General features: G+C 35.2%; 1 protein-coding gene and 1 non-coding gene across 2 annotated transcripts in view; one reads left to right on the forward strand and one right to left on the reverse strand.

Moving 5' to 3' along the window:
* The window catches only part of LOC118200447 (protein tolkin-like), a 584,765-nt gene that overhangs the window by 356,155 nt on the left and 213,626 nt on the right, over positions 1-14,984 (forward strand). Inside the window, exon 7 of the mRNA XM_085819846.1 lies at positions 10,194-10,427. Coding sequence (XP_085675972.1) covers positions 10,194-10,427 — 234 coding nt within the window. The remainder of the gene's footprint in view (positions 1-10,193; positions 10,428-14,984) is intronic.
* On the reverse strand, positions 14,792-14,863 carry TRNAE-UUC (transfer RNA glutamic acid (anticodon UUC)). Its single transcript has one exon. It is a non-coding gene; the product is annotated as a tRNA-Glu (tRNA).

Here is a 14,984-nt window from a genome sequence, read left to right on the forward strand (position 1 = left end):
AAACCCCAGTCGCCCTTTAAAAAAGGGGGAGTATATAAGGTATTTCTCCCGCTTTCCTAGCATGCCTTCGTGGTGTAGTGGTTCTGCACGCTGGGCCGGTATTCCAGAGGTCCGTGGTTCGATTCCCGGCAAAGGCATTGCTAATTTTTCATCTTTCCTGCTTCCAAAAAACCTAATGTCTCTACAACCTTTTCATCTGTTATGATTTTTTGAATTAATTCTTAACTTTCATACAACATTTGTATTGATTTCAATCTAAGTGCGTGTTGCACTTTGCAATTTTATTAACTTTGCATTCTTACAAAACATTTTTAATTTTAGATGCTTATTCTAGTGAAATAAAATTGTGCCCGTGATTCAGACGGAGTTGGAACGCATACTGTTATAGTTTTGCGTTTTTAATTTTATTTTACAGTGTGTTTTCGAAAAGTTCAAATTATATGAAGTTTTATGTCTTCCAGTTTCTGTTTTATGTTTCTTCAGCTTTATTAAACAGCTTTCAGCTTTTTTGATTCATGTTTCAAATTCAATTTTCAACTTTCAGCTTTTGTTCTTTCAAATTTTAAAGGGGATTCAACTTGCAGTTTTTCTTATTCAAGTTTCTAATTCAACTTTTAACTTTTCTGATTCCTGTTCTTTCTGATTTTTTGCTTTCTGAAGTTTCTCATTTAAATTGGTCACCCAATTTCAAGATTTTCGTTAATATCGCAAATTTCTTTATAACTGAAGTAGCTAAATGCACATCAGGACTGTAATTTGTTTTTCATTATCTCTGAATTATGTGCGTTAAAATTCATGCTAACAGGTGAGATATTTTCGAACTAACAGTCAAAGGTTTTCTAGATTTTTCTCCATAGGAATAACATGGGGTTAAATATTAGACGTGCGCAATAACTCAATGACTTTTTCTTGAAACGGGGAATTTCCTTTTATTTTAACCTTTCCTTCACTAGGTGGCCGGTCTGGAATCCCCAATGCAATCCGAAGTGAAGCTGTCTTTTTAAAAATTTTAAATAGTATCCTGACTATGATTGTTAGAGACAGAATGATAATTGTTGTTGTTCCTTGTCTAAGTCCTTGTCTTTTGTTCTTGTCCCTCGTTGCATAAGCTGGGTTTTCAGTAGAATGTTTAGTAGGAAGATGTTTATTAATTGCTCTAGGCTATAGTTTAAGAGATCAGGCTACAATTTCTTTGAGCTAACACTTTCACTAATTATTAACACTTAACACTTTTTAGTACTTATACTTTTTAGTTCACTCATTGTTATAGTTTAGCATTTGATTAGTACCTTCGAGTCTAATGTGTATCGGAAACAAGCTAGGTAAGGTTCAGATATTCTTTCTTATTAGTTGGATTCTCATCCCGACATTTTTAATTCACTAATTATTAAAGGTACTATTCTGTTAACAGAGTGCCAGTCACCAAATGTGCGCCAAATGTAATAGCCTGTTTTTATCGTGTCACTAATTGCAAGAATTTGGAATTGCGCACAGGCAATGCCAAAGATGTGCGCATGCCGAATTCCTGCAATTCTCAGTTTTTTAAATAAATAGCAAATTGCTTTGTATACACATCTTTAAAAATGTCAGAGAATTGCTGTTCTAAAAGATATCCAGCCGATCCCCATACCAAAATAAAAATCTAAAAGAACATCGACTTAAGAAACAAAAGAATTGAAGCTTACACTGATGGATCAAAAATCGGAGGAACAGTCGGATGTCCAGCATTATTTCTAAAGCAACAACATCTGGACTCTGAAATAAGATGGAAAGATTACTTAAACAACTCCAATAGCATGCATCAAGCGGAACTCTCAGCAATAAAAGTTGCCATCAGCATTGCGTCAATAAACATTTTCTTCAAAATATCCATTAACTCAGAAAGCTAAGCAGCCATACTCTCCATCCGCAATCCAGACAACCGTTCTCACCCGGCCCAAGAAATTAAGAAAATTTCTACAGATCTTAATACTGAAATAACCGTAACTTGGATCAAAGAGTACAGCGGCAACGTTGGCAACGGTACCGCCGACAATCTGGCAAAAATAGAAGCTCTTTCTCAAGAAGGCGAGTTCCTCAACATCAAGCTTCTGAAATCGCAACTAACGGCAAATCCTAAAAAGCATCTAAGCCACGAGTGGAATAATGCTACAATGGGCCGGAGCATTAACCAGTTATTCCTCCAAATCGGCACAGAAATTAGAAGCTTCAAGCCCTTCCTACCTCACCGGTCATGGCCCACATCCAGATTATTTTCTCAAAAGGAACCTTTCCAATAGCGGCAATTGCGTCTGTGGAGTCAAAGGAGATGCAGACCATTACTATTCTTCTGCCCACTTACAAGTGACCTACACATTCGGAAACCCACCAATTTAGATCTTAACTTTAAAAGACGGGTGATATCTCAACGCCACCTCTATCCAAAAGTCATAAATATGCGCCAAAAGCTCAGTGCTCAAGAGCTGGACCTATGGTAAGTCACACTTAGGATCGGAAATAAAAAAGCGGAAATAGCAATGTCTAGGTTTACATCCCAATAATTAACTCCGTGCAACATTAACAATTTTCATAATGCTCCAAAACACCGAACCAATTGAGCTGACACCATGGCCGAACTTTGGACTTGAAACATCTGAGCTCAATACAGTTTTACCTGTAACAAACAAGAATCAGACTCTCTATATATTAGCAAAATTAAATCCCACATGTTTATCCACTTACATAAAAGTACAAAATTTCCAGTGCAATGATTTCCAAAATATCAATCCAATATTTAATACATGAAGTTGCTCATGATTAATATGTACAACTGCGAATGCAGTTTCATTTTGAACTATCACATTCGGATTAATATATGTATTATGTGTTAAAATTGAACTCAATTGCCAATTTCTGTAGGATACTGACAATTGTTAACAATTGCAAATGTAACAGTACATTTGAAACGTGAATAAATCAGCCTTGACGAAAGATCCCTAAATTTGATTGGATGCAAATCGCAAATAAATCGTAAATAAAAACGCTAATCGTAAATAAAATGCGATCAGAAAGTAAAATTATTGAAGTGTTTACTTTCTATCGATAATAAAATGGCTGTGTCTGACCTAAAAATATTTTAATGTTATTGGTCTACCTTTGATTTGTAATTGCTTATAATGTATTTATATTTTATAACATTTCTGGTATCTACAGTGCCATAGATTCTTTCATAGACGTTATTTGTAACAAATACCTGCAAAAGGAATTCAAATGAAGCGAATACGGAGGCTAACTCATTTATCCAGAGTAATGATTCGGATAACCACAAGTGATGACATTTATCCCAAATTGATCGATGGTATACGAATAAAATTTTTATTCTGCTTGTTGGTGGTTGTAATGGTGGCTTGTGATATGTGTTTCAATCGATCAAGAACTGAGCTTGTTTCTCGGAATGTCCGTTGAAAGCCTGTAGCTGAGTTAAGCTGTCCAACACTGAAAAAAATGTTTATAACCAGGGCCCGGATTTTGAAAACAGATTCACTGAAAATGAAACGGAAAATGGACGGAAAAGGCACTTAAAATGGAAAAAAGTGCCCTTAATAATATCCAAAAATAAAACATCTCTACATATAATAGAAGAAATATTCTGTCTGTGAGTCTTTCGTTCGTGCTTCACGTAAGCCCGGGCCTACAAAATTGGTATATAGGTGCATCTCGAAGCAATGTTTTCAAAATTCGGATCGGACTTTTTTATATTTTATCTTTTCGATTTTATTGCATCATTTTGAATAGTTTAATTCTTTTAGAAATGTGGTTTTGGTAACAGTTTTTCATTCATTGCTTTGGATAATGGGCTGCTGACTATTTTTTCTTGAAAATATGAGATTTATTGCTTATTTCATTGTCCTTTTTATATTATATTTTAATTATATATAATTTTAATTATATAAAAAGTTTTCCATGATTTTTTAGAAAACAAAGTTCTTAACTTCCTTTACACCATTTGAATTCTTAAGATTTTGCAACGGGAAGTTGGTTAATTTATTTATTAGGATAATTAATATTTGTATTAAAGGATATTGATTATTTCATTGTAATTTTGTTATATGTAATACTTTTTTTTATTTTTTATTTTATTTTATTTATTTTTGATAAAGTTGTTAAGGAGAGTAAAAATCTCCGCAGTTTTTAAATTTAACGTTTGGTGTTCCCTTTAGGCATTTTTTTTCAGTACATTTAAAAGCCAGACGGAGGCTGGCCGCGTAGCTGCTACTAATAGTATTGTAAGGATTATGTTAATTTTCCTAACAATTAAATTTTGAGTTAAAGTTCCTTTCCTGTCTTCCTGAATTTCAATTACAACTTCCGGCCAGAACGTATTTTTAAAATCGTGTTTGAATACAAATTGAGGAGATGTATTTAACCGTGAAGTTCTACTGTGTTAGTTAGAGAGAACCAGGGATTTTGTCTAGCACGCGTCTGCCTTTTTAGGCTTCTGTCTCTTAAGCTATTATTACGCTCGGCCATACTTTAGGCCCTTGATAGCTTCGCCGTTATTCAGCTTTAAGAGGCCAACTCGGTTAGAATCTTAACAGCTTCGGCTATATCTTTATAGTTAAGATTAGTAGTTAAGTTTTAGTTCTTAGTTTCCTAAGTTCAAGTCCGAGTGGCGGCTTTATTGTAAAATTCCAAGACGGAGTTCTGTCAAACTTTATTGGAATAATAATGGGTCTTTAACTCTTTTCAAGTTTTATTTACTGTCTCGCGAACTCAAGCGATTATTCGCTTGTCAGTTCTTAAGATTCTTCACATTCAACTGTAACTTAAAAGTACGCAGTACAGAATCTTACAGTATAGAAAATGACACCACTGACAAATGATTAAAACTCAAACAATTACTTTTTTTTAATTTTATTTTTTCTTCCGAATTTTTAACCTTACACAAACGTATTATAGTTGTGTAAGGTTGTTTGATATAGGCGTATCATTATATTTTAAGCTCTATTTTAAACCTGATATGTTAAGGAATATTTTCTGTCTTACCCGCTTGCAAAAGAATTTAAACAAAATCTATGCATCCAAGACTCGAAAATTCTAAAAATGCACTGCTCGTTTCGGTGGTGCGTTTGAAACAAAACTATTTGGAGCCGTCAAATTTCCATCAAATTTCCGTCAAATGCCTTTTGCGTCCACGGAACTCCTAATAGTGCCATTTTAAAAATGGGAAGATTCAAGGTCATTCACCAACTTCCCGCCGACGGACCATACCAGCTGAACAGAAAAAGAAAACAGGGGAATTTTATCAAGGTAGCAAAATGTATTGCACACAGCTGTGAGTGTGTAATTCCAAGAATGTGCCTTTGGAACAGTTTTTTCCTTTCTGCATATAAACTTAGGGAACTGAACATGCACAAAAGTTATTAAAGAGCTAAGAAATGCCGACATGAAAGATCTCTTAGAAGTGTAGATAGGACTAACAAATTACATATTCAATTTTCTGTGGAGAACGCATGCTTGCAAAATGAGTTCATAGGAGTGAAGACTGTATTACTTCGAGAATAATTTTACTTTTTAATTTGATTTGTCGAATATGCTATAAAATGCTCTGAAGTGCCCTAAAATGTATCACCCAATGCTCTAGTAAGTTCAGAAAATGCTGTAATAGAGAAAAACTCAAAAAATATAAGAAATTCGAGCCTTGATCTAACTGTTCCTTGTGTTTTGTCGACCTCTAACGCTGTGTTGTCCCTAGAGACGCAATGAAAAAATAATGTGTTTTAATTAAAAATATTTCACCAACCAGTGTATAACAATTTCAGAGTTGTCAAAATAACAATCTAGCAATTGCTGCTAATTAACTTTTTAAGTTATTTTAATATTAAAATAAAATGTTTTATGCTATATCGTTCTTCTTTTACCCACATTTAATTATAAATATACTTCATGTTTTGATAGACTATGAACTGATTATTCACTATCATCCACAGCGATGATATGTAATGATCATTGTGGATAATCATACGGCTTATACATATAATCCAAGGCATATAATCTATGATACCATATAGTCCATGGTATCAATGGTATCCATGAATCCATTATATCATTTAATCCATATGCTGTCATATAATCCATGATAATCATCCGGCGTATTCTCAACCAACATATAAAAATTCAGAAAAATGAAGGAACTGTATACTCATAAATGTAGTAAATAAAGCATTTATTTGCCAAATGAATGTAGTAAATAAAGCATTTATTTGCAGCTTTATAAGGTATTTCTCCCGCCTTCTTAGCATGCCTTCGTGGTGTAGTGATCAGCACGCTCGACGTGTATTAGAGAGGTCCTTTGTTCGAGTCCCGGCAAGGGCATTGCTCATTTTTCATCTCCCCTGCTTCAAAATAATATAATATCTCCACACTGGCGCCCGAACTAAAATAGGTGGTGGATGATGATTCTCCACCTCCAGGATTTAGCGATTAGGTCTCCTATTCCTCAGTCGCCCTTTAAAAGGGAGAGTATATAAGGTATTTATCCCTCCCTCTTAGCATGTGTTCGTGGTGTAGTGGTTAGCACGCTCGACGAGTATTCGAGAGATCTGTGGTTCGATTCCCGATGGGGGTCTTGCTCCTTTTTCACATCCCTTGCTTTCAAAAGATACCTAATATTTGTAGAACTTAAGGTAGCTAGTCATAATAAGAGTAAAAGAAACTTCTCATTACATTGCTCGACACAGAGTTTAAGCTGGCCATTAACATAAAATGTGTGCAATTAATGGCAAACATTTAAAAGATTATAACATGAAAAGATGGATGACTAATATAAGCGTGGTTTGGTTTGGATTATTTGGAGAACACTAAAAGTATTTGCCTAAAGAAAGTTATGTTTTGGTGGAGGATTTTCGAAGAGAAATTGGTTCTTATACACATTACACATGGGAAAAACCATGAAAACGCCCACATATCTAGCACTTTCGCCGAATCCAACTACCCATACTCAGCGGTTTTGTATACTTGTTCATTACTTATGTATCATTATAACTTAGCTAAAACTCATGCCGCTTAGTGGTTGTCCTATAATTGTTCCCACAAATAATTTGTAAGGGTTATGTGCATGAACAAACGTTTGTCTTCACGGAGAATTCCTAAAGGAAACTGGTTCTTATACACATTACACATGGAGAAAACCAGAAATATTTCTTTGCAAGCAGCCTATCAGCCGGAGTTGAACCTCTGTCGAACTACCATTGTTCAGCAATCTTATGTTTAAAAACTTAGATATCGTAATTTTTATAAAAAATTGATTTCTTTAAATTAAAATATGCTAAAACATGAATATTTGCATCATTTAAAACCATTTTGTAAATTGAAATATAAGTCTAGGGCAAAGTTTGAGCAAATAAAAGCCAGGTTAAGGACTTTGGTGTGCATAGAGCCATTAATCCGAAGCGCACAGTTACCACGGTTCTACTAAAGGCAGTTAATGGGAAAAGAAAAACAAGGCTAATTCACGGTTAATCAAAACCGTGGTTAATACGAAATCAGTGAAAAATACTCAAGAAGGAGGAATAATTCATGCCAAAAACAATAGAAAATGCTGTAGAGGTGTACAGATTCGTTGATTAGTCACTCCAGATGAACAAAACCCATAGACTATTATTAATAATAATGTCACACACAAAAAAAATAAATAGCTGTAAATAGCGTAAGGAGAAATAACTCAAAGGTAAAGAAAAGCATCCCGAACACATAAATATCACAGATTACTGGCATCACTCACAGAGTAAACTCTAATACTTAATTCACTATTCCCCATTTATCTCTTTAAAACATTCCAGTCTTTGAAGTTACTAACTACTAAAGTCTGAGCTAATTGAATAACTCTTGAAACTGTATTTATAATAGTGTTACCTATCCCTCTAGAAGTTTCTGGAAAATTCGTTTCTGCAGCTTCAAATTTTGTTTTCTGAAAACTTTCAGGAATATCGTCAACTTGATGTCAAATGTCGTCAGCTTGTCGACGACCGTTGTTGTTAATGCTAATCAGAAGAGTTTCTGTCTTTATCTGAGCTAATAATAGAGCTGTTTTCACAATTTAAACGTTGGTCTTTTCAGAATAAGAAGATTTACAATTCTGCATAAGAAATATATATTTACAAATACATTTATGTAACTACAGATTTAATTAAAAAACTATATCCTAAAATTATTGCATAAAACAAAAAATAAAAAAAATGTCCTAGCATTACATCATTACATGAAAATAACAGTGAAATCAATTGAACTGAAGTATTTAGTTTTAAGTAAGTTTCCATATTGTTGTAAATTTATTTACAACAATATGAAAGCATTTAAGTTTCTAGAATTTTATGCTTTTTGGAATGACATAAAAGTGGACTTTCTCAGAATTTCTCTTTCATATAAAAAAAAATAACATTCTTCTGCTTACGCTTTTCTGTACGTGTTTCTTTTAAGTTGTCTGGAGAATTGCTACCTGTCAAATACTGTTAGTACACACATTGCCAATTTCCTCAGCGAAGAAAATGCCCTCCAAACTTTTGCAGCATAAAGTAACAAAACGGATTTCCTCTTCTCGGCGGAATAGAATATCAATCTTCTTTCCATTCTTCGGCCAACAATGCAGTTCGCAGCTCAAAATGTCAACAGAGTATAGGAGTTTTGCGCGGCAAGGCTAAGCAAAGCTTTGCTTTCAGCACAATAGGTAATACTGAATTTCAATCCATATGTTGCTCTCCTCTTTAGCCTTTAGTAGTTCTAAAGTTGATGTTTTTATTATAGAGTTTTCACCCTAAAATAATATATACAAATATTTAGGGGGGGAATTATTTGAGTTGAAAATAAAATAGATAAGATGATAGCGGAAAGGTTACAGAAAGTTTTAATTTAATTTAATATGTGGGTTTTCCAGTCAGATTTCTGACAGTATTTAGGTCTTTTTTTTTCGAAGTTAAGGGTTCTCAGTTTTACAGAGTCTTACCCCAAAAGAGTGAAATTATTCAGCCTCAGGTTGTTGGACTAAAACTGTAGAAATTTTTTCTCATTTATATTTATAAATTCAATAACAACTTGAGTATGTAAATTAGTAAAACAACAGCCTTGAGTTTGTCGTAGATTTATGTCAATGTCTTAATCCATTTGGAAGGCAAACAGGTACAGGTCCCTCTTCATCAGGAGCAAAAAAAATCTGCAAGACTGGGAAGCTAACACTGTAACGGTCGTGTTTGTAGTCCGCAGTAATGCGAAACGTATTATTATAGACAGAAATAGATTCACCTACTATGACCTACTATCTTCTGTGAGTTGTATTATTCCATGAAATTTTCTTTTAGTTTTCCTGTTTTGCGTAGACACTTTTGTTTTACGGTAAATTTTACATAGTTGCTCAATAAATAAACTCTTTTTTTTTCAAACAGGGCTCAGCTATTGCGCGGTTAATCGAGCATTGTTATAGTAGACATACATGTAGTAAAATAATTCTTTGTATATGTTACGGGGAAACACCGAAATCTGGAGAATGTCGACTTTCACCGGTGAATGTCAACATTCACATAGTCGCTTGTTGTATGTCCGAACTATTTTCCAAATACTCTTATTTCTGACTTACACCGGTGAATGTCGACATTCACCATGTACTAATGGTGAATGTTGAACATATAAGAATATTATATTTCGTTCTCCGTAATTCATTCGCGAAAAAACGCACTTGAGACGCAGAATAAGAACTTAAGAATATAAGAACTTAAAACACACAGTACATTCAAAATGCGAAAGGAAAATAATAGAAGTTATAAACTTACCAAATTATGTGATTCAAATCTTATTTATTGCAACAACTTAAACTATTATGACACTTTGAATTGCACAAGAGGCCCTTGCTTTTGCAACTGCATTTATTTGTGGAACACTTCCTTTTGGAATGGCAGCGTGTACATATACTCTTCTCTTTTCGACCTACACCAGAGCATATCTGTGATTGTCGACATACACCGGTGAGGGTCCGAATGTACAAGAATGTAAAGAAATATTTGATCTTTCACCGACGTATTTGGTGAATGTTGACATTCTCAGGTGAAAGTCGACATTCTCCAATTTCGGTCTTTCACGGTAACATATATACATTATTACTTTGCTGTACTTTTACTGATGTTTTGTCCTAACCGATCGTTCATTATACGCTTTCTCCTTGCAAGGTCAGGAGTACAATTTCAACAAACTGACGGAGGAGGAAGTGACGTCACTGGGACTACCATACGACTACGCCAGCATCATGCACTACGCCCGCAACACCTTCTCTAAAAGTACCTACCTAGACACCATTTTACCGCAAGAGGACCCTACGCAGCGAAAGAGACCCGAGATAGGGCAGCGAGTTCGACTCAGCGAGGGGGACATTTCACAAACCAACTTGCTCTATAAATGCCCAAGTAAGTGCGTAAGTACAACCTATTTACATCAATAGTGGTGGCCATGTCAGTTCTAAAGACCATCATTCCGACTGTTTTCGTAATTTTAACATATGGAACGTAAAAAAGTAGGTAATTGAACAAACAAGCAAAAAAATATTTGCAGAGTTGACTAATCTTTAGGAGGTTATCTTGTCAAGACTTGTGTTTCTCTTGCTTTGCTTTGGAAACATGAATGGTCCTGAATAGGAACAGGGAGCTTACTCAAGCTATGTTCAAGAATGTGTGAAGTAGACAAAACAAGCAGGAAGGGTATACGAAACCCTTTATTTTCAATACTTTACAGGTATTCCCGAACTTCGGGATACAGAGACCATCCACTTGTGGTCTGAACGTAATATAAAACCACTAACTAAAACTCTAACTAAAAGCTAACTTTGAATTAGTATACAAATGCCTAGCACTAAGACTCGCCTTTATTTAAAAGGGGTACGTATGTAGTACGCCGAGCTGCTGAAACTACAATACGTTTTCAAATATCAAGAGGGCTAAACCTCTGGCCTTAAAGGCAACCAGCAACCGAGTGAAAACTCGTAAAACTGCAGTGGCTAGCGGCTTGCTTCCTAAAGCTCCTTCTCTCTCTCTTGGCAAAAAGCAACAACTTAAGTACTTGGACGTTAGCAAGACAATTTTCATAAACAAGTTAAAGCATTTAATTGTGGCCGGAAGTAGAAAATAAGAAGTGATAGTACAGTTTTAAAATAAAATAAACGTTAGTAAAACTTAGGATCCTTACATACTGATTGGTAATAACTATCTAATTCTGGCAATAATATCAATTACTAATTAGATTTGATATATGTAATAATATTATTGCTAGTCTAATTAGATTAAACCTTGCCAAAAATAGGCAGAGTTGTAGGTAACAATGGCGGTAACGACGGGAAGGCATAATCCCGATTTGGTTAAGTCAAATTGTTTCATGGGTGTTTTTCAATTTTTAACACATGACATATTGTTGCATCGTTAGTTTATTAGTTAGAATCTAGGCTCAGCCCGATCCGCCTAGCAGAGGTTTGTAAATAGCTCCTTAAGTGATAGAGGTTTTGCATGATAGAGATTTGTAGATAGCTACTGCATCAGATAAACGGGAAAAAGTGAGTTCTAACTTATAATGAATAACAGTTCTTACGTAGAATCCTAAACGGCTAAAAGTTCAAAGAGAGCACAAGAACAGGCGATTAACCTGCGAGGAATATCGTAGATCACCAAAATCGACAAAATGGAACCACACCGAAATGAAGATTATATCAAAATTAATAATTTTTAAGCTGAAAACTATCAGTGTAAAACAGACTAATAGTTTCAATGCAACTCGCCGGTTGCTGTCTACAACATTGTTGTTAAGAACGGTAAAATTCATTTATGGAACACAAGAGGGTGGTTTCTGGCGACTCTTTTCTAGAAGGTCGTCAAATATCGATATTTGTCGTAAGTCTGCAAGCATTGTCAGCAGGTCAAAGGAAAGCAAATTTTAGCAATTTGAAATAAAAATTAAAAAAAAAAAAGATTTATTAAACTACTAAACGAAACAACTATTAAAAAAAGATTATGTGACTAATTATTAGACTTATTAAACAACTATTAAAAAAGATTATGTGAGATATAAAAAAAAAGAAAACCCTTTATTGTTCTCCCATATGCACAACAATCTCTTTTCCTAAACAAATTCAGAGACTTGCACAAACTCGGCACTGCGCACCGGCCATGATCACGAGCAACAAAGTAAAGTTTATCTAACAACGAAGTCGCCAAATTTGACGTCCACCTTTTATTTCATTTTCGCCGCTAAACATTTCTGTATAGGGATGTTTCCTGTTCTTCTGACCTTTAAAGAATTGTTTTTAAACAGAGTTCATTTTGGAATATGTCTTTGAATCTTTGGATTTAAGACTAACAATAATCCATTCCGATCAGCTGGAAAAGGTAGCAAAAGTAAACACTTCAACAAGTGTATTCTTATTCTTAAGATACAATAACACGCCGAACAAGATTTAATTTAGAAGTCAAACAACAAAAATCAGCGTTTATATTTTCAAATTTTTACAGGACTAGTTTCGATGGTTTTACCGAGCCATCAACCTCAGCTGCAAAAGCGCAAAAGTCTTTCTTATCTTATCTAATCATTATATCTTATACCGTTCATTTGCACTTTTGCAGCCGAGAAACTAGTCCTGTATAAAATTTGAAAATATAACCCTGATTTTTGTTGTTTGACTTCTAAATTAAGTGTATTCTTGCCAAAAAGGCCACTTTTATCACATAAACTTAAGCAAAAATTCCCAATCAATTTAGGCTTTTGAAATTAGAGCGCATTTTTGGATTGATTTGCGGGGTGACGTAATTAATACTATCAAATCAATTTTGTTGTCTGTTATTTTGCCTTTATATAACTCGGTTATGAAATATTTTAAATACACCTGATAAGCAAGTTTACCTTATGACATTATAAATTGAATTTTATTAGGTCAAATTATCTTCAACGGAATTAAAGTTTGTAATAATTCAAAAGTATACCATAATATTTTATTAAAGAATACACAAAGCATAGTCATGGAACATATATTTCATTAGACATTTTGTTATAAATTGCAAACAATGAACTTAAATGCCTAAAAAACATTTTTATTATGCTTTGTTTGTTTCGTTTTCGTTTTCATCGGTTAAAGTCAGTTGTATTTTATCACAATGTTTACTGCAGGATGGTTGTTTTTCATATGCCTTTTAAAGTCGCCAGGAGAAGCTTATAAAATTGGAACCTATAGAACTGGATTTTCTGTAAGTGATAGATTTTTTTCCGTAATTCATAAAAACATCACAGTACTAACTTCAGAAAACGACAAATAAAATGTAGATACTAAAAAAGACATAATTAGTGAAGGTAAATACAAAGTCAACTAAAATTTAATAGAGATCTAAAAGTAATGCATAGAATGGATACAATCGCATTGTGAACTAGCGTTACGTCGTTCGGGAAAAACCTGTCCCGCTAAAGATCTGTCCGCGCAATCGCTCACACAATACATAAAAGCGATCATGGTATGATCTGTAGAGCAGACAATATCAGGTTCTTGATAATTTATAGAATACCTTATTCTCATTCCTTGCGCGGAACAACTTCAAAAGAACATTTTGCTCTCTTTCTCTACTTCTGGAGCAATCCACAAAAGCAGTCCTAGGTTTCAAGACAGCGTTTTCTGGAAAATTTCGAAATGTCGCTAAGTTGACGAGAAATCGCCAAGTGTCACTATCTTGCCAACGCTTAAGTTGGATCGCGGGATGTTATCCATATCTCTTATTCTACTAGAATTATCTTTACAATTTGAAAACCAAGCAGCTAAGATTGGTTTAGTTTGCTATAATTAATTACGGCAAAGAACTGAAGGGCTATCTGCTTAAGGGTCGGTCTACTTAATTACAGCAAAGCCTCGAGGGCTGTCTGCCTACGGCTGTCTCGAGGGGTAGATGCCTTTGTGGAGGACATTCTAAGGGAAATTGGTTCGTATGAGGGTTGTCGTTTTCTAAGGGAAATTGACTCGTCGTTTCCTCGTTACACATGAGGAAAACCACGAAAACGTCCATGCAGCCATCCTGTACACGGGATTCGAACCTCGGACCAATCTACCAATGTTCAGCGACTTTACCGCTTGGCCGCTGGTTGACATCTGACTAAGGAAAGATATGCCTCCGTGGAGGTCATTTTAAGGGAAACTGACTCGTGTACATGTTACACATGGGGAAAACTTCGAAAACGTCCATACAGCCACCCCTTTCGCAGTGATTCGAAACCTGGACTTCCCCAGTAGAACGGTGTTTGAGACACCAGGATGCCTAGCCCGAAGGTCTTACCCCTTGTAGAACGTTTGGTGGCTTCGAAAGATGTGAAATGAAGTAACCAGTTATTCTCTAGAGCAAAAATGTGAAAACAACAAAAATCATAATAAAAATATCAAAATCAGTTACATAAATTTTGGTTCTGGGAGCTGAAAAGACAGAAAAGAGTAGCATAAAGGATCGTAAACTGCTACTAGCGGCTAGAAAAGCGTGAGCCGTCCAGCTGGGGCGAAAAACGTCCTGTGTATAGTCGTAACGAGTCCTGTCGTTAGACTCTAGCTGATCATTCGTCGAAGCCAGTCACGTGGAAGGTCACCCTCCCAGAAACTGACCCCGCGCGATGCTGCTTGAAAACCAGTAAACTGGAACACAGGTGTTGAAATGTGAAGAAAAATAGTATTAGAACTTAGAATTTCAAAAAGGTTCCACCAATATTTGAACTCGGATCGCTGCATTCAGTGTCCTAACCGTTACACCATGGAACCTAAAACTTCCCATGCCGGGAATCGAACCCGGGCCGCCTGGGTGAAAGCCAGGAATCCTAACCACTAGACCACATGGGACTCGTGAAACCTGGACTGAATTAACAGTGTTCAACAATACCGCTCGGCCGCTGGTGAGCACTAATCGGCTAGGAATTAGACGTTTTACAAAATAATGCACAAATTAAACATACATTGCAAC

The sequence above is a fragment of the Stegodyphus dumicola genome, chromosome 7 (genome assembly GCF_044657685.1).
Source record: "Stegodyphus dumicola isolate Sdum_Otavi_A_Nest chromosome 7, ASM4465768v1".
Classification (NCBI taxonomy): domain Eukaryota; kingdom Metazoa; phylum Arthropoda; class Arachnida; order Araneae; family Eresidae; genus Stegodyphus; species Stegodyphus dumicola.